The sequence below is a fragment of the Bufo gargarizans genome, chromosome 2 (assembly GCF_014858855.1).
Source record: "Bufo gargarizans isolate SCDJY-AF-19 chromosome 2, ASM1485885v1, whole genome shotgun sequence".
In the NCBI taxonomy this organism is placed as follows: Eukaryota; Metazoa; Chordata; class Amphibia; order Anura; family Bufonidae; genus Bufo; species Bufo gargarizans.
The window spans coordinates 154,276,263-154,303,346 of record NC_058081.1 but is presented as its reverse complement, the minus strand read 5'-3'; the positions used below and the strand labels follow the sequence as shown (position 1 = coordinate 154,303,346).

At 43.8% G+C, this 27,084-nt stretch overlaps 1 protein-coding gene across 1 annotated transcript in view; it reads left to right on the top strand.

The window, feature by feature from the left end:
• Window positions 1-27,084, top strand: part of GALK2 (galactokinase 2) — a 260,803-nt gene that overhangs the window by 193,539 nt on the left and 40,180 nt on the right. Inside the window, exon 8 of the mRNA XM_044279616.1 lies at window positions 6,518-6,728. Within this exon, the coding sequence (XP_044135551.1) occupies window positions 6,518-6,728 (211 nt within the window). The remainder of the gene's footprint in view (window positions 1-6,517; window positions 6,729-27,084) is intronic.

The window sequence follows — 27,084 nt, the reverse complement described above, 5'->3', positions numbered from 1 at the left end:
TAAGGCCAAGGAAATCCCCTGGTTTCCTGTGTGCTGTGAACATTTTTCCATTATATATCATTAGAAACGGTAGGAGGGGGGGCTAGCTTTTGTTTTTTGAGAATCTACCCCACAAATATATATCAAATCTATTAAAGATGTGTTTAAGTATATTATTTGATAGAGATACCTAGCAGCAACTGAATGCATATGTATATTATATATACGTTCTGTACATAGAGTATAACTCCATTGCATTTTGAGATTATGGCCTTTTATCTTAATCTTTTGAGTAGCCAAAAGAAGAGCAACCAGAGACATAACAGAGAACGGCCAATTAAAAATGTAAAAACTATCTTCATTGCTGAGATGTATCTGCATGAAATCATAGGACCACATTTTGAGGCTGCTCTACTGCCAGGTTCTAATGACCACATCCTGCTGTTCTGATTCCTGTCAAATGTGTAAATTTAAAGAGGACCTGTCACCTCTCCTGACATGCCTGTTTTAATAACTACATGCATACATACATAACAATTCTGGTGGATCTATCCTTATGTTTGTATGTTGTGCCTTCCTGTGTTATTTCTAGTAGAAGTTATGAATACATTGCTAGCAGTCTGCAGTAAGGGTACAGAGGGGTGTTAACCAGTTGGGGGTGTGTACCTGCACAGACTTACTCTTTCCAATCAGTGCTGCTATTGTTAGACTGTGTAGACCCCCCCCCCAACTGGTTAACACCCCTCTGTACCCTTACTGCAGACTGCTAGCAATTCATTCTTAACGTCTACTAGAAATAACACAGGAATGGGGGCGGGGCCTAGCCGTTGAAGCAGATGGCAGCGTGAGTCTGTAGCTCCTCTGCTCCCAAGCACTAAAACCCACTATTCAGCGTGCGACCGGACTTTAAAATGGTGAAATACGAGATAGAAAGGGGTCCTGTCCTGATTGAACCCCCTCAAACACCGAAAAAAACAGCAAGACATGCAAAGATTTCTCTCCAAGAGAGACGTCCAACAGCCCAGAGTGGGTTCCAAGATGGCGGCGGGACCGCAAGCTGCGCCACTCGCATCAGGGCCAACGGACACCGACAACAGCCAGGACACTGACAGAGAGGAGTCAGAGGGCACAAACATCTCCAGGTCCTTCTTGACCAGAGTCCTAGCGCACGCCCTCAAACCTATCCCAGCTGAACTATTGGTTATTAAATCTGAGCTCTCCCACATAGGCAACCATGTGGAGACTCTGGAATCCACTACCACTGATGTTGTGACACACTCAGTGGTGATGGCTGATCGATTGGCGACACACATGGAGGAAATAAACAGACCACTTACCATGATAGAGGACCATGATAGAGGATCAGGAAACATCCAAAATAAGGGACTCCCTGAAATCTGGGCCACAGAAGTGCTCCATAAAGTGGCAATGGAGGTATTTGCAACCTCCTAGGCCAGGAGAGGGCTCAATCAATAATAATAGAACATATACAACGGGCATTGAGACCGGCGCCAAAGCCTTCAGAAAGGCTGAGAGATGTGGTCTGCGGTCTGTTATCCTATGTTGACACTGCGTGTATCTTATCGGCTGCCAGAGAAAGTTCCAGGATAAGCTATGAAGGAACTGACCTGGCATTCTATCAAGACATCGCTCCATCCACGCTGGCGAAAAGACGCCTCCTCAAACCTTTACTTGAAGTCCTCCGGGAAGCAAAGCTACCCTACTCCTGGCTTTACCCATTCGTCCTACCCATCCTCAAGGGAGGCCGCCACATAATTATCCAGACTCCGGAAGATTTGAAGAGAGCATGGCAAGCTCTGGAACTACCTTGCGGTGGACGTCCCCTCCTGGATGCCGGTGTCCTTTCCCAACAGTCTGCCAACACTGCCTCAACCGGAGCCATGGTATAGAGTTTCCAAGAAGCAGCTCCCAAAGCCATCTAGCTCACAGGCAGCACAGGAATCACATCCTACCTGACTCTCCAGACAATTGGCTCACAGAGTTGGTGAGACCAGATGGGGCTGATGAGAAGTCTGTGAACTCATGCGGGCGGGAACTAGAGCGAGCTGGGGTTCTCTGGCCGGGACTGACTGTGTGATCTGTTGGCAGGCCTGTTCGTACTAGGCTGGACTGGGGCTCCAGCTTTGCCATCACCCCTGGTGCTACCGAAACCCCTCTGTATGGGATTAGCACCTGCGATAATGGTTAGTCGCAGCGATTAGGCCTTATGGGCTATGTGTTCAGGTTCCCTGTTTTATGGTTATGATATATGGCCTCTGTTATATGTTTTATCCCCCATGTGTCCCTATATTGACACAGCCTCAGATCTTTGATCCCCCTTTTTTGGCTCTTACCAGAGATCATTACCAACTGAAGAAAAAAAAAGTTGGCTGTGCCGATAGTTGTGAGCCACAAATGGCTTTTCCTGCTGCATGTCTGCGCTGTGTGCCCACGTGCTCTCAGTCATTCACAAATGACCATCAAGGACTGCCCGAGTCAGATGGGGGCCCGCAGCCCAGACTTTCCAGAAGATGCAACTCTCTAACAGGTTATGTTAGGCTACCGTGCTATCCCCGGTTCGCAAGTTCACTCCTGTTTTATTTATGTTATGTAATGGGTAGAAGTGCAGGTATCTTATGCTAGGCAATAAAAAATAAAAAAACTGGTCACATCCGTCCTCCCTTTCGATCACTTTTTGTGACATATAGATAATAACTTTGATCATTGTGGGGTGTGTAGCCCTTGGATTCCCACAGGGCTGCTTAGTCAAGGCAACGTAAAGGCGGATCCTTGCTCTGCCTAAGCTCTTCTACTTCTGGTGTAGATTAAAAGGGGACATTTTTCCCCGTCCTCTCCCTCTAAATCTTAAGCCTTACCCCCTGTTCATCTCCCTTACCCGCGGAAGCTGCACCTGGAGACTGAACGAGTCCCTGCTACATAGCCCTAATCACTGCGAGGGGATAAGAGAGGTTATTTCCTCCTTCTTCTCTATTAATGCTACCACAGACTTCAAATACCCCATTGTATGGGAAGCGCACAAGGCGGTGGTAAGGGGGAGCTTCATTGCATTAGGCACTAAAGTGGAAAAAGAGAAGCATAAAGCCATTGACTCCCTACTGGCAGAAATAGCAACAATGGAAAGACTTCACAAAAGATCCGCCTCCTTGAGAGTGCGAGCCGACCTAACATCTTTGAGACTGGAACTGAAAAAGCTCCTCTCCCAGAATGCAGCAAAACATCTTCTCTACTCTAATTTACGCTCATGGGAATAAAGGTTCTAAGATGATGACTTCATTGCTGAAAAAAGCCAAACAGACAACCTTCATAACTAAAATCATGGTTCCATTAAAACAAACACCCCAGCAATTGCTAAAGCTTTTCAAGAGTACTATTCAGAGCTCTATAATCTAAATGGGGCTGGAAAGGACTCAGGACATCACAACAGAACTGACTTGACTCGGTTCCTGGAGTCACTGAACCTTCCTCGGCTCTCAAAAGAGATGGGTCATCATCTGACTAGACCAATAACACAGGAAGAAGTGCAATCTACCATTCACAGCTTTGCATAGGGGAAGAGTCCGGGTCCTGACGTTTACCCGCTAATAAACTATAAAAAATTCCAAACAGAATTACTCCCCCACCTCACGATAGTATGTAACAGATTGATGAAAGGCGACCCTTTCCATAGACAAACGCTTGAATCATACTTATCCTCAAGGAGGGCAAGGAAAAAGCCTTCGACAGAGTGAACTGGGCTTTTATGAGATCCACACTTTGTAAATTTAACATTCCTGAAACATTTATTAAAGCAATTTCCTTGCAATATGACCAACCACATGCCAAATTACGAATAAATGGGTCCTTATCGCCCACTTTTGAGATGACCAATGGCACGAGACAAATTAAACGGGCCCTCTCTCCATCCCTCTTTATTTTGGTGGCAGAGACATTAATCCAATCTACTCGCCAGGACCCGTCAATTCACGGGGTGCATTATGGAGAGCGAGATCTTAAGTGTACAGCGTTTGCTGACGATCTCCTGTTTCTGATCACCAATCCTGAAGAAGGGACGCTAGCTCTCCACAATAAACTGGAGGCCTTTGGTGCCATATCTGACTTTAAGGTTAACACCACTAAGTCAGAACTGCTGAATGTCACACTACCTAGAGAGGGGCTAAGGAAACTAATGCCCCCCCCCCCCCTTTTCACTGTCGAAAGGCCCGTTGACATACTTGGGTACCCAGATACCAGGTGACCTTTGGGACCTCTACAAGAAGAACTATATCCCCTTGATGGAGAAAGTTAGGGAACTCCTAAAGAAGTATGACATTCAGAAAAATGTGCTGAAAGCATACATCTTTCCCAAAATCCTCTCGGTTCTCATGGGATCTCCACGTGATACCTACCAAAAACTCTGGGATTGCTTTTCCGAGACTCCTTTAAAGGAGTTCTTTCATAATCACCAATTCCCACCTCAGGAATCTCTCCCTCCACGTCTTAGACACTTGGCTTCCTTAGCCTTATGTCAAGCCCACTTTACCTCGATTTGCTAAGGTGCGTTAAAAAAATATGTAGTAGGAACCTCGTTGTCCCTCTTCGAAAAAATAATTGCTTCCCCAATCCTGAAGCACAGGAAAATTTCAGCTCTCTATGCGCTTCTGAGGAGCCGGGGTGAGATAGACAGACCTTGCTGTTTGAGAGAGTGGGAGAAGAAGCTAGACATATCACTGTCAGATAATGAGTTGAAGAGAATACTGTCCACCTCCCATGGTTTTTCATTGTGTATATGCATACAGGAAGGTCACTATAAACTATTATCCCGATGGTACAAAACTCCTGAGTTTTTTATACAAGAGGTTATTACTGCCGTCTCCAAACTGCTGGAGGTGTGGGGTTGGAGTGGGATCGTTATCTCGTATATGGTGGGACTGTCCAGAGATTCGCCTCTTTTGGGATGAGATTCAGGGCTTTATACGTAAACTCACAAGTCGGGAGATCAGGGTCTCTTGGATATGATAGTCCTAGCAAGACCCAATAAAACATTGACACCGTCTAAAAGGGATCTGACCATGCATCTATTTGCAATTGCTAGATCACTGAATCCGCTACACTGGCTGGACACGAACCCTCCCTCGGTACAGGAGTGCATTAGGAAAGTAGATCTGATCTGCCAGTATGAGGAACTATCTGGTTGGATCTCTAGAACACATAAGTTTTCAATAGTTTGGCAACCGTGGAAGAACAGGGCCACCGTTCTGTAACTTGGGGTCCCTTCCCCATTCTGTTTCCTCATGAGCTGTACACTGCAGGAGCAGGATGTCTGTCTACCACAACATTAGTCCCCACCCCCTTTTTTTCCTTCTCTTTATATCTCTCCCACAAGCCACTTTAAGTAACAGAGCTTACCACTTAAACGTTGTAACTTAATTGCGAGGAGACTCCTTTAGCATACGCATTGTTATGAAGCTGAACTGTCTGTTTCGCCAAAACTGCGTTTTGTTGATGGATTACTTTGTTCAAGATCCTCTGTAATGACACATTCTCTTGCTGTTTCATTGCACTTTGTGTTAATTTGAAAATAAAGAATTTATAAAAAATAAAAAAAAACACAGGAATGGCACAACATGCAGACAAAAGAATAGATGCACCAGAATTGTTATGTATGTATGCATGTAGCTATTAAAACAGGCATGTCAGGAGAGGTGACCGGTCCTCTTTAAATAATCATTTCTAGAAGACTATTTTTGATAAATTAAAAGATTATTAGGAATTCTACTGTGGCAATACATGCTAGATAGAAGATGGTTGTACAACCGTTCATCTGGTAAACAATCATTATGCCAACGCTGACAAGTCATACATATTTTAATCCATATTGACCAACAGTTGTTTAAACTGGCCATACATTTTTACTTACACTAGGTGAATTTTCTAGGAACGTTCTGAGGACATTCTTTCAGGGAAAGATCATTTAGGCATTACACACAAGTTTTAAACATGGTAGACTTCTTCCTACACTATGATGGTTTATCATTAGCTGGCCTTCTTTTTAAATTTCTACCCTGTGATTTCCTAGATGAGCTTAAGGTTATCAGAAATTCTCAATACAGGGGTGAGCTGTCATGTTTTGCATCCTGATCTAGTGTTTCACAGTTTACTCATATCGGTCTCATATTATCAATCTATCCTCTGGATAGGTCCTCTATAGCTAATAATTCGACAGTTTGTTTAACTTCCATGGTCAATTTGGAGTGCATTTAGCTAAAGCTATCAAGGAAAAGGAAAACAACAGAATTCCCATTTATTATATAAAAATATTGTACAATAAGTAATCACTTATGTAAAGTTTTACAATAATGTTTCATGTAGTATTTTGACTGTAGTAAGGAAATTGTAATATATTGTTAGTATGATTTATGGAAGAGACTGTACAATTATTCATTATAATGTGGATCTTATGTTGATTTTTTTCTTTTTCCATGACTACATTTACCGCAGACTTCATTTAGAAAAATGTTTTGATGTTTTTATATTATAGATTCTAGCAAAATCCAAAGGGCTGGACTGGAAAAGCATGATGAAACTAGGAGATCTCCAGAACAGACTTGCGGTTACTGTAGAAGATATGTTGGGTGTTGTTGAGAAGGTCCTACATCCTGAGCCATATACACGGGAAGAAATATGTGAGACTTTGGGAATAAGCTTAGAAGATCTTTGTGCCACAGTCTTAAGTCAAAACACTCAAGATGGTAAGTAAAAGATTCTGATGTTTTATATTACATAAACAGATAAGAAATTATAACAAGAGTATAGAGTGTTCCTTAATTGTATCATCTTACTACGACCATGTATTATTTATATAATTGCTGTAATAAGATGTAATAAAGCAAGATTTATTTCTATTTTTGAAGATGAATAGATTAATTAATTGGAAGGATAATGTTTACATTTGCACATTTTCTCAAAGAGGGTTTGGATTGTGTACAAAAGTGTGACCCTCAATTTGCTAGCACATGTCACACATAAGGCTCCATTCACACGTCCGCAATGTGTTTTGCGGATACACGGAGCCACGGATCCGCAAAAAACGGAAAGCGGCAATGTGCGTTCCGCATTTTGCGGACCGCACATTGCCAGCACTAATAGAATATGCCTGTTCTTGTCCGCAATTGCGGACAAGAATAGGACATGTTCTATTTTTTTGCAGAAACGGAAGCACGGATGCGGAAGTGCGGATCCACAAATGTGGATGCGGACAGCACATTCCGGCCCCATTGAAAATGAATGGGTCTGCACCCGTTCCGCAAAATTGCGGAACGGATGCGGATCCATTTTGCGGACGTGTGAATGGACCCTTACTCTACTTTCTCTTTCCTAAAACAATTTTTACATTTTTGTTAGTGACTTTTACTTTCTCTTATGTTTTTTCCCCTCTTAATTCTCCTCCCTTTTTCCCTCTTGCCTTTCCATTTAATTCATTCTGTTTTCCATGTTTGTAACTTGTCTCTTTTAGATATGGAACATGCCCGGTGGGCTGACAATGCTGCCAAGCAGTTTAATTTTTCACATAATTGTAAAATTGATCAAAATCAGTTTTGCATAGGTCCCATATATAGTGTTGAGCACGAATATTCAAATAGCGAATTTTTATCGCGAATATCGGCACTTTGAGAATTTGCTAATATTTAGAATATAGTGCTATATATTAGTTATATCGAATATTCAATTTTTTTTTCCATCTGAACACATGATTCCTCTCTGCTTCTTGCTTGTGGGCCATTGAGAAGGAAGCAATGTCAAGTTCACAACAATACTTAGTGCACCAATCAGTAATCTGTAGTCAGACCTGCTAAAATGTGAAATTGCACATAAAAAAATATATTCTAATCACTGCCGATTAGCGCAATCACGAATATATTGGAGCACTTGACTCTATCTGTCTATAAAGCTATTCTAATGTTCTGCCGTGCCAACCATTTTCTCCAGTCTCAGGAAACTTATACCAGCTTGAAAAATGTAGCCAAAGTAACTCATACCTGTATTTCGCATTACGAATTCGCATTACGCGATTTCTACATTGTTCGATATAATCTCGAATTCTCGAAATTCGCGAATATATGAAGAATATTCTACTAAATATTTGTTAAATATCGCGAATCCGAATATAGCTTTTGCCGCTCATCACTACCTATATAGTTTGAAAACCATAGTACGGAATTTAGGAGATAGTAAGTCCCTATTATGAGCCAGAAGAGCTCTTCGACAAGGTAGACAGACATCCATCATTGATAAAAAAAATTACTCGCAAGGATCGCATAGCTACACTATAATTGCTTATGAATTTCCTCTAAAAGTTCAGAAGTAGCAGGAAAATCATGTCACATTAAGTAGCTCAAACAGCATATTAATGCAACAAAATCAGAAATTGCTTAATTTTTGGCAACATTTTTGGTATGTGTCACAAACATGTACCGTAAATGCCTACTTTTCAGTCCTTTCGAATCTTGGTCATATTAAAATCTGTGGAATAAATAAATGTAGCTATTAGTCACAAACTGCTCTACATATGGTAAACAGATAACCACAAGACATTGCTCATACATATGAGAACAGCATATTAAAACAAACATTTTATAATAGTTAATTTAGTGTAGTTGCTAGAACGATCTAACTCCTCTACATGTACAAGTATACACAGTAAATCCCATAAATGACCTGTGTGTGTGTGTTCTCTTTTGAGCGCTTGGGAAATATGTTAACTATTAACATCTCTAAGTAATGCGGCATGCACATTTACTAATGCAGCACGCCCTGTTCTGTACACTACAGTGAGAATAATGCAAAAAAATAATTAGAACATGCTACACTGTGTTTTAATTTCCGTGTGTCCCCTAGGACACTGCCCGCCCTCAGCACTAGTTTCCCCTGAAAACACATTTCATCAAGATTGGGAATCACCGGCCTTTTACTTTAACACACAGATTTTCTTTCTTTTAATCAAGGCCAGCCACTTAATTTGGATATCTTGAGTATGCTGTTGTATAAAGATTACAAAAGATTTTCTGATCTTCTGGTTGCTGTTAAAGAACCATTCCCTTTGCCAATATATAACGTGCCGAGCTGAGAGAACCATAAAGTTTTTTAAGGTAATCTGGCCAGCACAGAATTGTTTTACCAAAGGGTGGTCTAGGAATCAGTCACAATCATTGGCAGAGCTTTCACAATGTAATTGAAAACAGACGTGTTTGTGCTTCATACTTTGGGTTACTACTGTTCAATGGTGATTTACAAGAGTGTGTGAGCTATGGAAATCTCTCACGCGAGTCTGCATACATCTTAAATGGATGCACATTTTCAAATATACTTTTTTTCCTATCACGTCATAATTGGAAGGGTGGTTAAGCAAACCATAGTCTTTAAAGGAAAGTCGCAGGATTATATTAGTCTGTGGCGGTTCTAATATGTTTTCTAATGCACTTTTTTATGCTGTCATTTACTGGGGATAGGCATCTAGAAGCATGCATGGAATTTTACAATTTTCTGTAGCACCACATCACAGAAAGATGTAGGCATTATTTAGCACCTTAAGCTTTTAACAAACTGAAGATACTGACTATATACACACTATTAAATCATATATAATCCAATGTTATCATGTTAGTTATGTTTGGTATGAAAAAGACATAAGACATATAAAAAAAAGCTGTTTAAAGAGAAAGTCCTGTAAGTAATAGTATATCTTTCAGTTCTGAGTGAACCTACTATTAACTTGCTACTACTAAGTATCTGTCCCTGAGATATATTACATGAAGCAAAAAAGTGACAACCAAGAATGCCAAACTGTGATACCCAAAAGCATTATCACGCTACATCTAAAATACATGGAAGCCTTTAGGTAAATTGAATGACCCAACTTTTTCCCAAATTCATGTACAAAAATGTGTATAGATATATAAGTAAACTAAATATTACTTTACAGCTAACTAGCTAATTACACTTTTTCCGAGAATGTAAACCAAAGTTTTCCAAACCAAGTGTTTTGCTCCATGTAGGTTGCATGCCATATTCAGTCACCTCTCTCAGGTACACAGGATGGTAATAGCTTTGTCATGTGGAAGAACACTCTGTAGAAGAACACCACGTCAAGTCAACTTGCAATAATATCTGACACAGACATTTGGCATGGTCGCAGATCAGGTCGAGGATACTGCCTACTCACGATGCCGGTAGTTCCATTGATACACGTAGGGAAGGATGTAGTCTGTGAATCCCCTTGCTGGACACCTCACCTGTTTATGCCCTTTGTGGGTAATACTTATAAAATCCATATTTTGGATAGTGCTTAAATTTTTGAGCATCTTATGTTCTCTTTGTCAAGGCATTTTCCTGACATTGGTAACTATTGAGATAGTATAGTGGTTTTTTCTTCCAGGTGCTCCTTACCGTGTGTGCAACCTTATCATGGGCGCTCCACTTTGTTAGTTGTTTCTGTGTATAGAGTCTAGACCTTTAAACATTTTAATCAATAAAATGTCTTTGTATATTTTTTATACGGTTTATTGTGATTCTTTTGTATGCTCCCTGACTCTTTTCTTTTCTTGATACTTCTTACTTAGCCCCATATTGTGTATAATTGTTAAGAGGCATTAAAGTTACATTGTTTTTTTTTACACTGATATTTATAGGTTATATACCATTACAATGAGGTAGATTTGTAGGATGACAATTGTTTAGATTATTCTACTGAACTATAGTTTAAATAAATGTAAAACCAGTAAAAATGTGTGTGTGTGTCTGGATGTATGCTTTGAAAAAAATTAGGATGCAGCACACTGTAAGTTGCGGGTGCAAATCAGGCCAGTGTGAACCGGCACCTAGGTCCAATGCAATGTAAAGATGAAAGAAGGCCAGCAGCACACCACGGATTTCAACGGAAAACGTGAGTCAGCAGCGACGTTTCAACAGCTTGTTGCTGTCTTTCTCAAGCTATGTGCACATGTGTTACAAGCATGCAATTTAAATGTGCATCAATTAAAAATACAATTAAAACAATTTATCCATACAGGGGAAGAATTCATAAGATCCATGGTTCGTCGTACTAAACAAAATACATAAATTGTGTCCCAAAGTTACAAGATACAGTACATACACTGAGTGTCCGATAAAAATACATAGTGTTTATAATATAGGGCAAGTACTGTAAATACCCCTAATTAGTGCAGGTGTGTTATACATAATCACCACATTAAAAACTTACAATCAGCTGATGTTCAGTGCAGCGCCGGCATCATGATCCCGGCAGCGACCCTGTTCAGTCTCTGCGCATGCGCGAGAAATTCAAATCGCGTGATACTACGTGCGCAGAGAGACTGACCAAAAACCACAACAGAGATGGGCAGGTCTGTCCCCCGGTCGGTGTGCGCATGTCCATGTGCAAGTATCGGCCTCCCATCAATGGTCACGTGATACAGATCACATGATCGGATGTCAACAGGTACATAAGCTATATTAAGAAATCCATATGTTGAAATATAGGTCTGGACCACTGTATACCCAGGACCCCCACAAAAGAACAAATGTGGGAATCTAGGACCCAGTGTCCTGTCAACCTAATCACTGGTCACACTAACACCCTAACGTGCGCATATTGAGCAGGACTGTGGTCCAGCGGCAGCGATTGTTCGTATCAGCGAACCAATCACTGTCAAGCTGAGGAGGTAATGACGTCGCAAGGGGCCTCCCTGCGAACCGTCGCCCACTCCAATGGATCACCCCCCCCCCAAAAAAAAAAGGCACAGGGTGTGAATACCAGAACTGGATAAGTGGGAAATAAAATAAGCATTAACATTTTATAGGGAAAACCGTATAGATATAATATATGAGTAGGTTCCGAACTGTCATGGACCATGCTCCACATCTGCACCGGAGCTGCAGTCGGGCCATCATGCGCGTGGATGAGGTCAAAAGGAACTGTGGGTAGCCACCTGGATCAGTGATATTCCCTTCACAACACAGAGCATCAGTCTTGACCATGGTCGATATATAGATCTAAAAACAAAGGAAGAATTTTTTACATAAAATCCAAAATTGAATAAAACTTGATTGTTATGTACACATGTGCACTCAACCCACAATAGAGGATGAAGACCCATGCGTGACACAAGAGAGACAACACTAATCGACCCTAAAGTCGACATTCAACCCATTGGGCTTCAAGGTTTTTGGAGTGAAGATCCAGAATAGCTCTCGCTTTTTAAGGAGGGCTTGTCTATCCCCCCCTCGCCTTTCCAATTCTATCTGTTCCAATATACGGAACCTTACATCTTTCTGTGTGTGTCCTGCCTCTTTAAAGTGTTTAGACACCGGTAGATCCATCTTTTCTTTTCTGATGGAGTACCGGTGTTGATTTAACCGTGTCTTCACGCCCCACATGGTCTCCCCAACATTACACTTCCCACAGGGACATGTCAACTGGTAGACCACGTAGGACGAATCACACGTCAAATATTGGGTAATTTTGACCATTTTGTTAGTAGCCGGATTTAGGAACGTGTTCCCTTTCATCATGAGGTTGCAGTTAATACAGTGATAACAAGGGTAGCAGCCAGTCCGCATGGAGCCACACATTGCTCTCAAACTGGTCTTGGCACTACCCACATCAGATTTCACCAATTTATCCCCCAAATTGCGTCCTCTACGATAGGAGAATAAAGGAGGTGTATCAAACTCCTCGACCTGAGGAAAACTATTCCCTATCATCCTCCAATGTTTCCGAATGACAGCCGCGATTTGCGGACTGTCAGAGGAAAACTGGGAGATGAAGGGAATACGGGGTTTTTTGGGGACCAATTTAGAATTGGTTGTAGTATCTTTGTTATGCACTCGCCGAATGCTATCTCTGATCAATTTTTTTGGGTATCCACGAGTGGCAAATGTCGGACCCATTTCTGTGAATCTTGCATCTCTGGTGTGTCCATCCTTCACGATCCTCTGGACCTGGAGGAACTGACTGAAGGGTAATGACCGAATCATGGGGCGGGGATGATGACTGTCATAATGCAGCAGCGTATTTTTATCCGTAGGCTTCACAAACAGGTCAGTCCTCAACCCCCGTCCCATGATCCGGACCTCCGTATCAAGGAACTGTAACCTCTCAGTTGAGTGGACCACAGTGAATTTGACTGTTGGATCGACTTAGTTGAGAAATGCGTGGAACGCGAGGAGGCCCAACGTGTCGCCAGTCCACACCAAGAAGATATCGTCGATATAGCGCCACCACCCCAGAACATGTCTGAAGTGGTGGCTGCCATATATGGACGACTCCCCAAGGTGGGCCATATAGATGTTAAATTCACAGCCTGATGAACGTTTAAAAATGAACAAAACAACCTTTTATTGTAGTCCGTTTAAAAGGGGGCAAAAGACTATATGTCACAACTGTGACCATCAGGCACCAGTTTCACAGCGGTACAGAGGACGGTCATAAATAAATCCTCTGGACAGGTGAGAGACTGGGCTAAAAAATTACTTGCTAGCTGGTGGTAGCTAATATGCAAGTCCAGATTTGGAGCACGGATTCGCTGTAAATGGACGCTAGTGTACTAGTAGTACTGAGAGATGTGTTTAATTACAGGTGCGGTTGCGCCACTTAGGTCATCGGTCGCATAATACTACACACACTTGATCGCACTGTCACTACATAGAAGGGTCTCAAAGGACATGTTCACATTACCATGTAGTGCAGTGATATGATCAGTTTTTGTGTGCCGCTGCGGCCAGTATATACGTTACAACCCTGCACCTGAAGCCAGTAAATCGAGGCTAAACACAATCACTCATAGCCAGTATATTTTGGCTCCATTCATGCGTCACATACACACTCTCAGGCTTCAGGATCTATTATTGCATCAGGTGCACCCTGCCTAGAGAGCCGTGCTCCAACAGATAGCAGCAGCTCTACGCGTTTCAACGTGACATGTAACTGTCACGTATCTTCAGGAGCTAATATGCCTTTAGCAGGACGAGATTGCCACACTGTAGCGTGTTATGGCTACGGCGTTGTAATGGCCGCGCGCGGCCAGACACACGCCGACGTCATATGGCCGAAGCCCCGCCTATCGAGAGGGGTGTGCGGTTCCTGAACCAATCAGAGCTAGGGGGCGGACTAATTAGTTCCGTCCTCTGACCGGAGGAAGCCGTTCTGATGCTTACCCCTCTCGGCAAGTATAGCGCACTCGCGCAATTTATTGGGGAAATATAATTGCGGCCCATATATTGTCTGATGATACAGAGACGTTTCCAGCAATCGAGACCCACAAAGCATAGCGGTCTCTGAAGTAGCTAATGCCGATCACCGTCTGAGCTGTATACCACCAGCGGGGAAGGGCAAATACCACACAATCCAGGCTATAGCCTTGTTACTGACCTCAAAATCAAAACAAACAAATCAACCATAGCCAAATGATGTGCGTTATGATATACAACCATGCACAAACATAAATGCACTGAAAAATGAAAAAATGAAAAAAAGTAATAAGTAAATAATGCCATGGAGCAATACAGTAACAGCAAACATGCAACTCAAAAACTGGGATACAGCACATCCTCCCAGATTATAGTGTGGCTGATACATCAAATAAAGCTGGCAAATGATATGGCCTCATTAAGCCCCTGTGGTTGAACCGTCTGCAACTTATAACGGACTACAATAAAAGGTTGTTTTGTTCATTTTTAAACATTCATCAGGCTGTGAATTTATTAGTAATAAGGAACGTCTACCTACTTATCTTCTTAGTGTGAAATAGTTTTGAATAGTACTGGTCTGGGAAATGGCAGGTTTTTTGTCAAACGATCTGAGTTCGGATTGCTGGCTAGGAGACCCCAAAGAGGTGTTCTCTGAAAAAGAGCTACCCACACAATCAATTCAAACTAGTGTTACTGCCTCTTTTAAGAACTTAAACAGGGTTTACAAAAATTACATTAAATGTTGGTGGGAAGTGCAATCACTTGACACTTACTTGAAGAACAATATAGTGCCAAGGGGTTTGAGAAATACAATCCTCCCAGTCACAAGACTGCGTTCTCCAGAGTTTCTCAAGAGATGGGAGCAGGAGTCGATTGCGGGCTCCCTTCGCTTGATGAGGCTATTATTGGAGGAAGAGCGTAAGCATCTGTCTGATAGTGAGGTCCAACTTAAAGAGGCTGTTACACAGGCCCAGAAATTTAGTGATCACACTGACTTCACTAAGAAGGAATCCCTGTTACAACAGAATATTGAGCGGTTCACCTCTCAGATCAAGGAGAGAAAACATATTCTGTTTAACAGAGATATTAGTGACTTCAGGGAGGGTCGTATATTCGATTTTGGACCTAGACGTCCGGTCGCATCAGAGATGGACACTGAAGCATCGTCTTCTGAATGTGACACGGATGCTGAACAGAGTAATGGATCTGCCAGGGGACGAGGGGGATATAGACGAGGAGGTCGTAGAGCGCGCGGCTCACAACAGGGAGGTAGATCTGGGAGAGGTTCTAGGGGAGGTTTTTTAGATTTCCCACCGATGTCCGACTACCTATTGCGCCACAAGAAAATCCCCGACGCCCCCAAGTAGATGAACTACAAGTCATTAATCTGTCCAAACGCGCACTTTCCACCACTGAAATGGGGCTTCTCAAGAGAGGCCTCTCTTTTGTGCCCTTACAAAAGTTCAACCTATTTAATTGGGTTAAAGACCTGCAGCTTTTTGCACGGAGACTTAAATGGAAAAAGTTTTTTAAAATTCATGACAGGAGAAGATGTCAGGAGTTAGGTATTGAGGTAGAAGATCTTCAGGATGTCCAGCTTTTGGTGGGTTTATCAGAAGAGGGAGAAAGAAGGATAGGGGATGGTCCATTTACGGATCTAAGGAATTCATCTAAAATTTTCCCTCCGGTGAGCGACAGCACCCCTATTGATACCTTCCTACATGTGGTTATACGAGACCTCCAAAAACTAGAGGATATACCCATGGGTAAGGACAACCTGACTTCTAGTGAGAGACAGTCCTTGGAGGAACTGGAGAGAGACACGTCTATTGTCATCAAGCCCTCCGACAAAGGAGGCAATATTGTCGTGATGGAGCAGGTGGACTATCGTTCCATGTGTCTCCGTTTACTTGAGGATACTAAAACCTATAAACGTCTCTCAACTAATCCCACCGCTATTTTTAGGCAGGAGCTTGCAACCCTACTGAATCAAGCCCTTGAGGACAGATTAATTAGCAAAAATGAATTGGAATATCTGCTTCCTAAATCTCCGGTTGTAGCAACGTTCTACAGTCTGCCCAAATTGCACAAAACTGGACCGGTGCTGAAAGGCAGACCCATCGTCTCGGGCATAGGCAGTCTCACTGCTAATGTGAGCACGTATGTGGACAGAATTTTGCGTCCCTTTGTTGCCTCATTGCCGTCCTATGCCCGTGATACGATGGACGTACTACAACGTTTGGAGGGCATTCAGTGTGAGGAGGGCGTTCTTCTGACTAGTCTGGATGTTGAGGCCTTGTACAGCTCTATACCCCATGAATCTGGGTGTAGAGCTGTCGAGGCCTTCATCCAGCAGAGAGGTGAACACTGTCGCCGACACAATGCATTCCTGATACAACTGCTGGAATTTGTTCTCACCCGCAACGTCTTTCTTTTTGACCAACACATCTACCACCAGCTCAGGGGCGTCGCTATGGGCAGTCCTTGTGCCCCGACGTTTGCTAACTTGTACCTGGGCTGGTGGGAGAAGGAGGTTGTGTTTGGTGATGCCATGGAGCAATACACATCAAATGTGCAACTGTGGATCAGGTACATCGATGATGTGCTGATACTGTGGAAAGGGACACGAGAGCATTTTATGGCATTTGTGGCAACACTAAATGTGAACCAGATGGGTCTGTTTTTCACGTTCGAGGTACAAGAACAACAGATTGCATTTTTGGATCTAATGATTACCATTGGCACTGACAGGAAGATCACTACGAACCTATTCAGGAAGAAAACATCGACTAATAATCTCCTGCATTGGGAAAGTGGTCATCCACTGGCCCTCAAAAGAGGTATCCCGAAAGGTCAGTACCTGAGGGCCAGGAGGAACTGTTCAGAGCTGGGGGACTTTAGAGCCGTCGCTTCTGACCTAAGAGTCCGATTTATGAATCGGGGGTACCCAGAATATACTCTAAAGAATGCGTTCCATCACTCTATGAGTACAGACCGTACACGGCTCTTAGTTCCAAAACCTAGAAATTGTGATGACCCTACACCCAGAATTGTCGCAACGTTCGATAAAGCCCATAAAAACGTCCGCGACATTTTACAGAACCATTGGTCCATATTGCAATCAGACCCAGATATTGGTGAGCTTGTTCCGGATTATCCTTCAATTACGTATAGACGCAGCTCTAACTTACGTGACCGCCTGGTACACAGCCTATATACACAACCGCAGCCTGAGACCTGGTTGAAAAATACTCTAAAAGGTAATTTCCCTTGCGGTTCATGTATTATTTGCAAGTATATCTTGAAAGGCGGATTTTTTACCAGTAATACAACGGGAAAAAGATACAAAATACTCTCATTTATTAGATGTACGTCTATAGGTATTGTGTATCTGATTAGTTGTCGTTGCGGCTCACAATACGTTGGTAAAACCAAACGTGAAATGAGACGTAGATTTGGAGAACATATGTCTGATATCCGGAACAAGCGCGACACATCAGTGGCACGTCATGTATGTGAGATGCATGACGGTAACCCTGATGTGTTGAAAATACAGGGAATTGATCAAGTGAAAACATCTGTTCGTGGAGGTGATATTGATATACCCCTCCTACGCAAAGAAGCAATGTGGACTTATAAGTTGCAGACGGTTCAACCACAGGGGCTTAATGAGGCCATATCATTTGCCAGCTTTATTTGATGTATCAGCCACACTATAATCTGGGAGGATGTGCTGTATCCCAGTTTTTGAGTTGCATGTTTGCTGTTACTGTATTGCTCCATGGCATTATTTACTTATTACTTTTTTTCATTTTTTCATTTTTCAGTGCATTTATGTTTGTGCATGGTTGTATATCATAACGCACATCATTTGGCTATGGTTGATTTGTTTGTTTTGATTTTGAGGTCAGTAACAAGGCTATAGCCTGGATTGTGTGGTATTTGCCCTTCCCCGCTGGTGGTATACAGCTCAGACGGTGATCGGCATTAGCTACTTCAGAGACCGCTATGCTTTGTGGGTCTCGATTGCTGGAAACGTCTCTATCATCAGACAATATATGGGCCGCAATTATATTTCCCCAATAAATTGCGCGAGTGCGCTATACTTGCCGAGAGGGGTAAGCATCAGAACGGCTTCCTCCGGTCAGAGGACGGAACTAATTAGTCCGCCCCCTAGCTCTGATTGGTTCAGGAACCGCACACCCCTCTCGATAGGCGGGGCTTCGGCCATATGACGTCGGCGTGTGTCTGGCCGCGCGCGGCCATTACAACGCCGTAGCCATAACACGCTACAGTGTGGCAATCTCGTCCTGCTAAAGGCATATTAGCTCCTGAAGATACGTGACAGTTACATGTCGCGTTGAAACGCGTAGAGCTGCTGCTATCTGTTGGAGCACGGCTCTCTAGGCAGGGTGCACCTGATGCAATAATAGATCCTGAAGCCTGAGAGTGTGTATGTGACGCATGAATGGAGCCAAAATATACTGGCTATGAGTGATTGTGTTTAGCCTCGATTTACTGGCTTCAGGTGCAGGGTTGTAACGTATATACTGGCCGCAGCGGCACACAAAAACTGATCATATCACTGCACTACATGGTAATGTGAACATGTCCTTTGAGACCCTTCTATGTAGTGACAGTGCGATCAAGTGTGTGTAGTATTATGCGACCGATGACCTAAGTGGCGCAACCGCACCTGTAATTAAACACATCTCTCAGTACTACTAGTACACTAGCGTCCATTTACAGCGAATCCGTGCTCCAAATCTGGACTTGCATATTAGCTACCACCAGCTAGCAAGTAATTTTTTAGCCCAGTCTCTCACCTGTCCAGAGGATTTATTTATGACCGTCCTCTGTACCGCTGTGAAACTGGTGCCTGATGGTCACAGTTGTGACATATAGTCTTTTGCCCCCTTTTAAACGGACTACAATAAAAGGTTGTTTTGTTCATTTTTAAACGTTCATCAGGCTGTGAATTTATTAGTAATAAGGAACGTCTACCTACTTATCTTCTTAGTGTGAAATAACCATATAGATGTTAGCATAAGTGGGCGCCACGTTCAACCCCATCGCTGTCCCACGCATCTGCACATAAAAGTCGTCCTGGAACAGAAAATAGTTTTTATAGTTAAAACAAATCTCAACAATGTTAGCATGAAAGTTTGGCAAACCTCAGTATAATCAGATGTTTTAAGGCATGTTTCCACCGCCTGGAGGCCCAGCTCATGGTCAATTGACGTGTCATACACACGTCGAATGATACCATAGCAGTGTCCACAGGTATGTCAAGGTCACCTATTTTGGATAAAAAATCTCTGAAAGACTTCGCAGAGATGGCATATTGGCGCAACATTTTATCCAGGAAAATAGTCACATTACAGAATAGTGACCCCCTCCCGGAGACGATTGGACGTCCGGGGGGGGGGGGGGACACCAAGCTTTTGTGGATTTTGGGCAAGGTGTATAAAATGGGCGTACACGGTTTGTCACAGTATAGATATGAAAAGAGTTTATCATCAATGATACCCGCCTCCAGGGCTTGGTTCAGAATATCACGTAGTTCTCTAAGTAAACTAAATTTAGGATCCTGTGTGACCCGCTTATACACCTGTGCGTCATTTAGTTGATCATAGATCTCCTGGATGTACTCACTAGTGTCCATAACCACAACCCCACCACAATCCAATCGTCTCCGGGAGGGGGTCACTATTCTGTAATGTGGCTATTTTCCTGGATAAAATGTTGCACCAATATGCATCTCTGCGAAGTCTTTCATTAGAGACACAGGTGATTTTTTATCCAAGATAGGTGACCTTGACATACCTGTGGGCGCTGCTCTGGTATCATTCGACGTGTGTAGTTTATACACGTCGATTGACCATGAGCTGGGCCTCCAGGCGGTGGAAACATGCCTTAAAACATCTGATTATACTGAGGTTTGCCAAACTTTCATGCTAACATTGTTGAGATTTGTTTTAACTAAAAACTATTTTCTGTTCCAGGATGACTTTTATGTGCAGATGCGTGGGACAGCGATGGGGTCCAACGTGGCGCCCACTTATGCTAACATCTATATGGTCCACCTTGAGGAGTCGTCCATATATGGCAGCCACCACTTCAGACATGTTCTGGGGTGGTGGCGCTATATCGACGATATCTTCCTGGTGTGGACGGGCGACACGTTGGGCCTCCTTGCGTTCCACGCATTTCTCAACTAAGTCGATCCAACAGTCAAATTCACTGTGGTCCACTCAACTGAGAGGTTACAGTTCCTTGATACGGAGGTCCAGATAATGGGACGGGGGTTGAGGACTGACCTGTTTGTGAAGCCTACGGATAAAAATACGCTGCTGCATTATGACAGTCATCATCCCCGCCCCATGATTCGGTCATTACCCTTCAGTCAGTTCCTCCGGGTCCAGAGGATCGTGAAGGATGGACACACCAGAGATACAAGATTCACAGAAATGGGTCAGAGATTTGTCACTCGTGGATACCCCAAAAAAATGATCAGAGATGGCATTCGGCGAGTGCATAACAAAGTTACTACAACCAGTTACTAAATTGGTCCCCAAAAAACCCTGTATTCCCTTCATCTCCCAGTTTTCCGCTGACAGTCCGCAAATCACAGCTGTCATTCAGAAACATTGGAGGATGATAGGGAATAGTTTTCCTCAGGTCGAGGAGTTTGATACACCTCCTTTATTCTCCTATCGTAGAGGACACAATTTGGGGGATAAATTGGTGAAATCTGATGTGGATAGTGCCAAGACCAGTGTGAGAGCAATGTGTGGCTCCATGCGGACTGGCTGCTACCCTTGTTATCACTGTATTAACTGCAGCCTCATGATGAAAGGGAACACGTTCCTTAATCCGGCTACTAACAAAATGGTCAAAATTACCCAATATTTGACGTGTGATTCGTCCTACGTGGTCTACCAGTTGACATGTCCCTGTGGGAAGTGGTATGTTGGGGAGACCACGTGGGACGTGAAGACATGGTTAAATCAACACCGGTACTCCATCAGAAAAGAAAAGATGGACCTACCGGTGTCTAAACACTTTAAAGAGGCAGGACACACACAGAAAGATCTAAGGTTCCGTATATTGGAACAGATAGAATTGGGAAGGCTAAGGGGGGAAAGACAAGCCCTCCTTAAAAAGCGAGAGCTATTCTGGATCTTCACTCTAAAAACCTTGAAGCCCAATGGGTTGAATGTCGACTTTAGGGTCGATTAGTGTTGTCTCTCTCGTGTCACGCATGGGTCTTCACCATCTATTGTGGGTTGAGTGCACATGTGTACATAACAATCAAGTTATTAGATTTTGGATTTTTTGTAAAAAATTCTTCCTTTGTTTTTAGATCTATATATGGACCATGGTCAAGACTGATGCTCTGTGTTGTGAAGGGAATATCACTGATCCAGGTGGCTACCCACAGTTCCTTTTGACCTCATCCACGCGCATGACAGCCCGACTGCAGCTCCGGTGCAGATGTGGAGCATGGTCCATGACAGTTCAGAACCTACCCATATATTATATCTATACGGTTTTCCCTATAAAATGTTAATGCTTATTTTATTTCCCACTTATCCAGTTCTGGTATTCACACCCTGTGCCTTTTTTTTTTTTTTGGGGGGGGGGAGGGGTGATCCATTGGAGTGGGCGACAGTTCGCAGGGAGGCCCCTTGCGACATCACCACCTCCTCAGCTTGACAGTGATTGGTTCGCTAATACGAACAATCGCTGCCGCTGGACGCCAGTCCTGCTCAATATGCACACGTTAGGGTGTTAGTGTGACCAGTGATTAGGTTGACAGGACACTGGGTCCTGGATTCCCACATTTGTTCTTTTGTGGGGGTCCTGGGTATACAGTGGTCCAGACCTATATTTCAACATGTGGATTTCTTAATATAGCACATGGACATGCGCACACCGACCGGGGGACAGACCTGGCCATCTTTGTTGTGGTTTTTGGTCAGTCTCTCTATGCACGTAGTATCGTGCGATTTGAATTTCTCGCGCATGCGCAGAGACTGAACAGGGACGCAGCCGGGATCATGATGCCGGCTCTGCACTGAACATCAGCTGATTGTGAGTTTTTAATGTGGTGATTATGTATAACACACCTGCACTAATTAGGGGTATTTACAGTACTTGCCCTTAGGGTTGTTGCGGGTATCGAAATTTCGATACCCAATCGATCCTTTTGTCCCGGCATCGATACGATACCGGGATTTCAGTTTTTTCGATACTGGGCTGCGCTTCTGCGCAACCTAGTATCTTTGAACATGAGCGCGCTCATGTTCTCTCAGCAGCACGGGGAGAAGGAAGCTGTCCTCCTCCCTCCCCCCTGTGCTGCTGCCGCTGCCACTAATGAGAAGAGAGGGGCGGAGGAGGGGCGGGCACACTGCCCCACCAATGAGAAGAGAGGGGCGGAGGAGGGGCGGGCGCACTGCGCCACCAATGATAGGACTATTCCCATTTCCCACACAGAGCGGCGCCCAGCGATGTCCCAGCACTCACCATTATTCCTGGGCGCCGCTCCGTTCGCCCGCAGTGCCCCATTACTGTCTCCTCTCCTGCTCCACATGCTGCTGATTACTATCGGAGCGATGGGAGGAGACATCAGCTTTACTAGTGGGCGTTACTTCTCCCTGCGCTGCGATTGGACAGCGCTACAGCCAGGGAGAAGGAACGCCCCCTAGTGAATCTGATGTAATCAGCAGCATGTGGAGCAGGAGAGGAGACAGTAATGGGGCACTGCGGGCGAATGGAGCGGCGCCCAGGACTAATGGTGAGTGCTGAGACATCGCTGGACGCTGCTCTGTGTGCCCTGATAGTGAAAGTCTGGAGTCCCATATAGTCAGTCTTTAACACACAATACATGAGGCAGGTGCCGGTAGCAGAATCGCATTGTCGGCACCCTGCCCCTGACAGGGAGCTGCGATCAGAGGCAGTTAACCCCTCAGGTGCGGCACCTAAGGAGTTAACTGCCGCTGATCTGCCAGTACCCGCCTCCTGTATAAAGGGGTAATTATCATTGGTGGTGCAGTGTGCCCCCTCCCCCTCAACCCCCCATCCCATTAAAATCATTGGTGGCACAGTGCGCCGGCCCCTCTCAACCCCCCAGTATTAAAATCATTGGTGGCAGTGGCCACAGGGTCCTCTCCCCTCCCCCTCATTGGTGGTGCAGTGGCAGCTTCTGATCAGAGCCCAAGCTGTGTAAGCCTGGGGCTCCGATCGGTTACCATGGCAGCCAGGACGCTACAGAAGCCCTGGTTGCCATGGTAACATCCCTGATGCTGTGTGCACAAAGCACAGAGCAGCAGGGACAGTGTGAAGTCCTATTCACCCTGATAGAGCTCTATCAGGCTGAATAGGACAAGAGATGAAAGATCCCAGGTTCTAGCCCCTAAGGGGGGAAATAGTTATTAAATAAAAAGTGTAAAAAAAAAAGAAAAGTCTAACCCCCCCCCCCCCCCCAAAATATGAAGTATAAATCACCCCCTTTTCCCAATTTCACATATAAAATATATAAATAATAAACATATTACATTACGTGCGGAATGCACGTGGCTTTTTTGGTTTATTTTTTTCGCGTGGTATCGAATGGTATCGAGTATCGCAATACTTTTTCATGGTATCGAAACCGAATAAAAAATTTGGTATCACAACAACTCTACTTGCCCTATATTATAAACACTATTTTTATCGGACACTCAGTGTATGTACTGTATCTTGTAACTTTGGGACACAATTTATGTATTTTGTTTAGTACGACGAACCATGGATCTTATAAATTTTTCCCCTATATGGATAAATTGTTTTAATAGTATTTTTAATTGATGCACATTTAAATTGTGTCTGGATGTAGCTATGGCAACTAGAAAGAAAACATCCAGGGGGAAATATATCATCTCTTTGTGCCTCATTTATGGCATACAAAAATGTACACACCTTGTGTTTACGACTTTTTAAATGCCATGTTCAAAGAATGTTGTTGCAAGTGATGTTTCTGCACCACCCTCACCACTGTATGAAAAGCATGGGGATGGCGGAGAGTGGGCAAGGCCAGCAGATCCACCACATTTATCTTCATTTGTGCTTTCATTCTGGTGCATGGACAACCGAAGGATGTGCCTCATTTATGATGAGGCCTGCACCTTGTCACGAATTAGTTGCATCCTCCGGAAGCATAGGAGATTTCAAATACTGGTTTAAAATGACAGTCTTTATAACTCTCTCCCGCAATGTTTACATTTACGGCTGCATTCAGAGAACTGAATAATTGTGCACAATTGGGAAAAAAGTGTACATTACAAATTGAATTCTTTTTTTGTTTGATGACTAAACTGCTTTATTTATGCAGAGAATAGAATTCCTGTAGCTTTCTTTCATAGAACACCCACCATTTTTCATGTGCGTTGCTTAAAGAGGACCTTCGATAGTTTTTATTTATTCTAGATAAATACATTTACTTGCCGGGTACCCCCGATGATGCTGCCACCCTGCCAGTCTTTTTTTATATATCGCTCCTGCACCCCGCTGCGCCCCCCCCCTGTAGTTTTCCCGCTCAGTATGTTAATAATGAGCATCGGTACAGGGAGGATGAGACGCCAGGGTTTCTCAATGGGCGTCTCGTTCTCCCTGGCTGTGCCGCGATCCAATCACAGCAGAGAGCTTCACATCTAGGGAGAAGGTGATTTTTTTTTTTTCTCCCTGACTGTAGCGTTTTCCGCTGTGATTGGATCACGGCACAGCCAGGGAGAAGGAGATGCCCATTGATAAACCCTGACGTCTCCTTCTCCCTGTATCGATGCTCATTATTAACATACTGAGCGGGAAAACTGCAGGGGGCGCAGCGGGGTGCAGGCGCGATATAAAAATAAAAACAGGCATGGTGGCAGCATCATCGGGGGTACCCGGCAAGTAAATGTATTTATCTAGAAAAAATAAACACCTTGAAAGGTCCTCTTTAATCTTAGCAACTGTACATTTTTCTTGTCTGTAGATTCTTGCAAAGGGAAACCTGATTTATGACATTTTTACATAAAATGTAAAATCGTATAGGGGTGTATTAGTACTGGTGCATGACAAATTTGAGTATAAAAGAGGAACACCCACTCATGTTTCTCATCATAATTAATATAAATTGGGAGCTACTGGAGAAGTTCTATAACTGCCTCAACACCACAGTAAAATTGAAAGCCAATGTCCTTTTCCACAATCTTGGTTAGCAAACATTGGCTTAATATCAACAGTTAAAGAGATCCTGTCACCAGGAAAAAGCAGTGTAATCTACAGGCCGCAGATTAAAGATCAGGAGGAGCTGAAAGGATTGATCTATATGTTGGTGGAAAATGATTCAGTATAACTTGTATTTGATAGATTTTTTTTTATTCCTGCTCATTCTGGACATTGAAGTCAAGGAGACGGTCCTATCAGTGATTGACAGCTATCTATGTATACACAGTCATAGAGGGAAGGCTGTCAGTCACTGGTAGGACCACCTCCTGGACTTGAAAGCCCAGAATGAGCAGAAATTTAAATGAATACAAACTACAGGGTGGGCCATTTATATGGATACACCTTAACAAAATGGGAATGGTTGGTGATATTAACTTCCTGTTTGTGGCACATTAGTATATGTGAGGAAGGAAACTTTTCAAGATGGGTGGTGACCATGGCAGCCATTTTGAATCCAACTTTTTTTTTTTTTTCAATAGGAAGAGGGTCATGTGACACATCAAACTTATTGGGAATTTCACAAGAAAAGCAATGGTGTGCTTGGTTTTAACGTAACTTTATTCTTTCATGAGTTATTTACGAGTTTCTGACCACTTATAAAATGTGTTCAATGTGCTGCCCATTGTGTTGGATTGTCAATGCAACCCTCTTCTCCCACTCTTCACACACTGATAGCAACACCACAGGAGAAATGCTAGCACAGGCTTCCAGTATCCGTAGTTTCAGGTGCTGCACATCTCGTATCTTCACAGCAGTGGCGTAGCTACAGGGGTCGCAGCGGTCGCAATTGCGACCGGGCCCCTGAGCCAGGGGGGCCCACGGCCCCCCCACCGCCTCCTATTCAAATTGTGATCTAATAGTGCCGGGGCCCGGGGGCAGTGCGCACGGCGCAGCGCAGTAGGCAGCTCACGTGACTGTCAGAGGGGGCGGCCAAGGAAGCAGACATTGAGTGAGGTGAGGACTGAGTGAGGAGGAGCCGCCCGGAGGCGTGGTTTGCGCGCATCTCCGGCTCCCTCCCAGTCAGACACTCAGAACGAAGCAGCAGACGGCAGTGACTGTGTGGTCCTGCAGACGTGCGGTGGCTGGCGGCGCGAGGTGAGTTTTGAATAGCCTCTGGCCGGCCGCCGGGCCCTCTAGCCTCTACAGTACTTTATAATACAGATGTGCCGCCGTAAAGCCCCCTCTCATCTCCCCTCTTGCTGCAGACTCAGGAATGGCAGAAACAGTAGCACAGCAGCATGCAACAGTGAATGAATTCTTGCAAAGTGTGTCTGACCTTAGCTAGATAGAACATCACTGTGCTGCATCGACAAACAGCAGTGGCTGAAACCACATCAGAAGATCATGCACCAAATAACCACATTAACCTAGACTGCGCGCTTTCTTGTTTTCACTCAACAGATCTCAACTTAAATAATTACCAATCGTTAACAAAATCCGTCTTGTTCTGGATCATTACTACATTTAAATGCAAGCGTTTTCCTCATTTTGATCCATCAAATGAAAGATATGTCACCCCCCCCCCCCCTCCCCCATGGATAGATCATGTTGCTTTTCATAATACAGCTTTCTACTCACTAAACAGTATAATGTTAACAAAAATGAAGT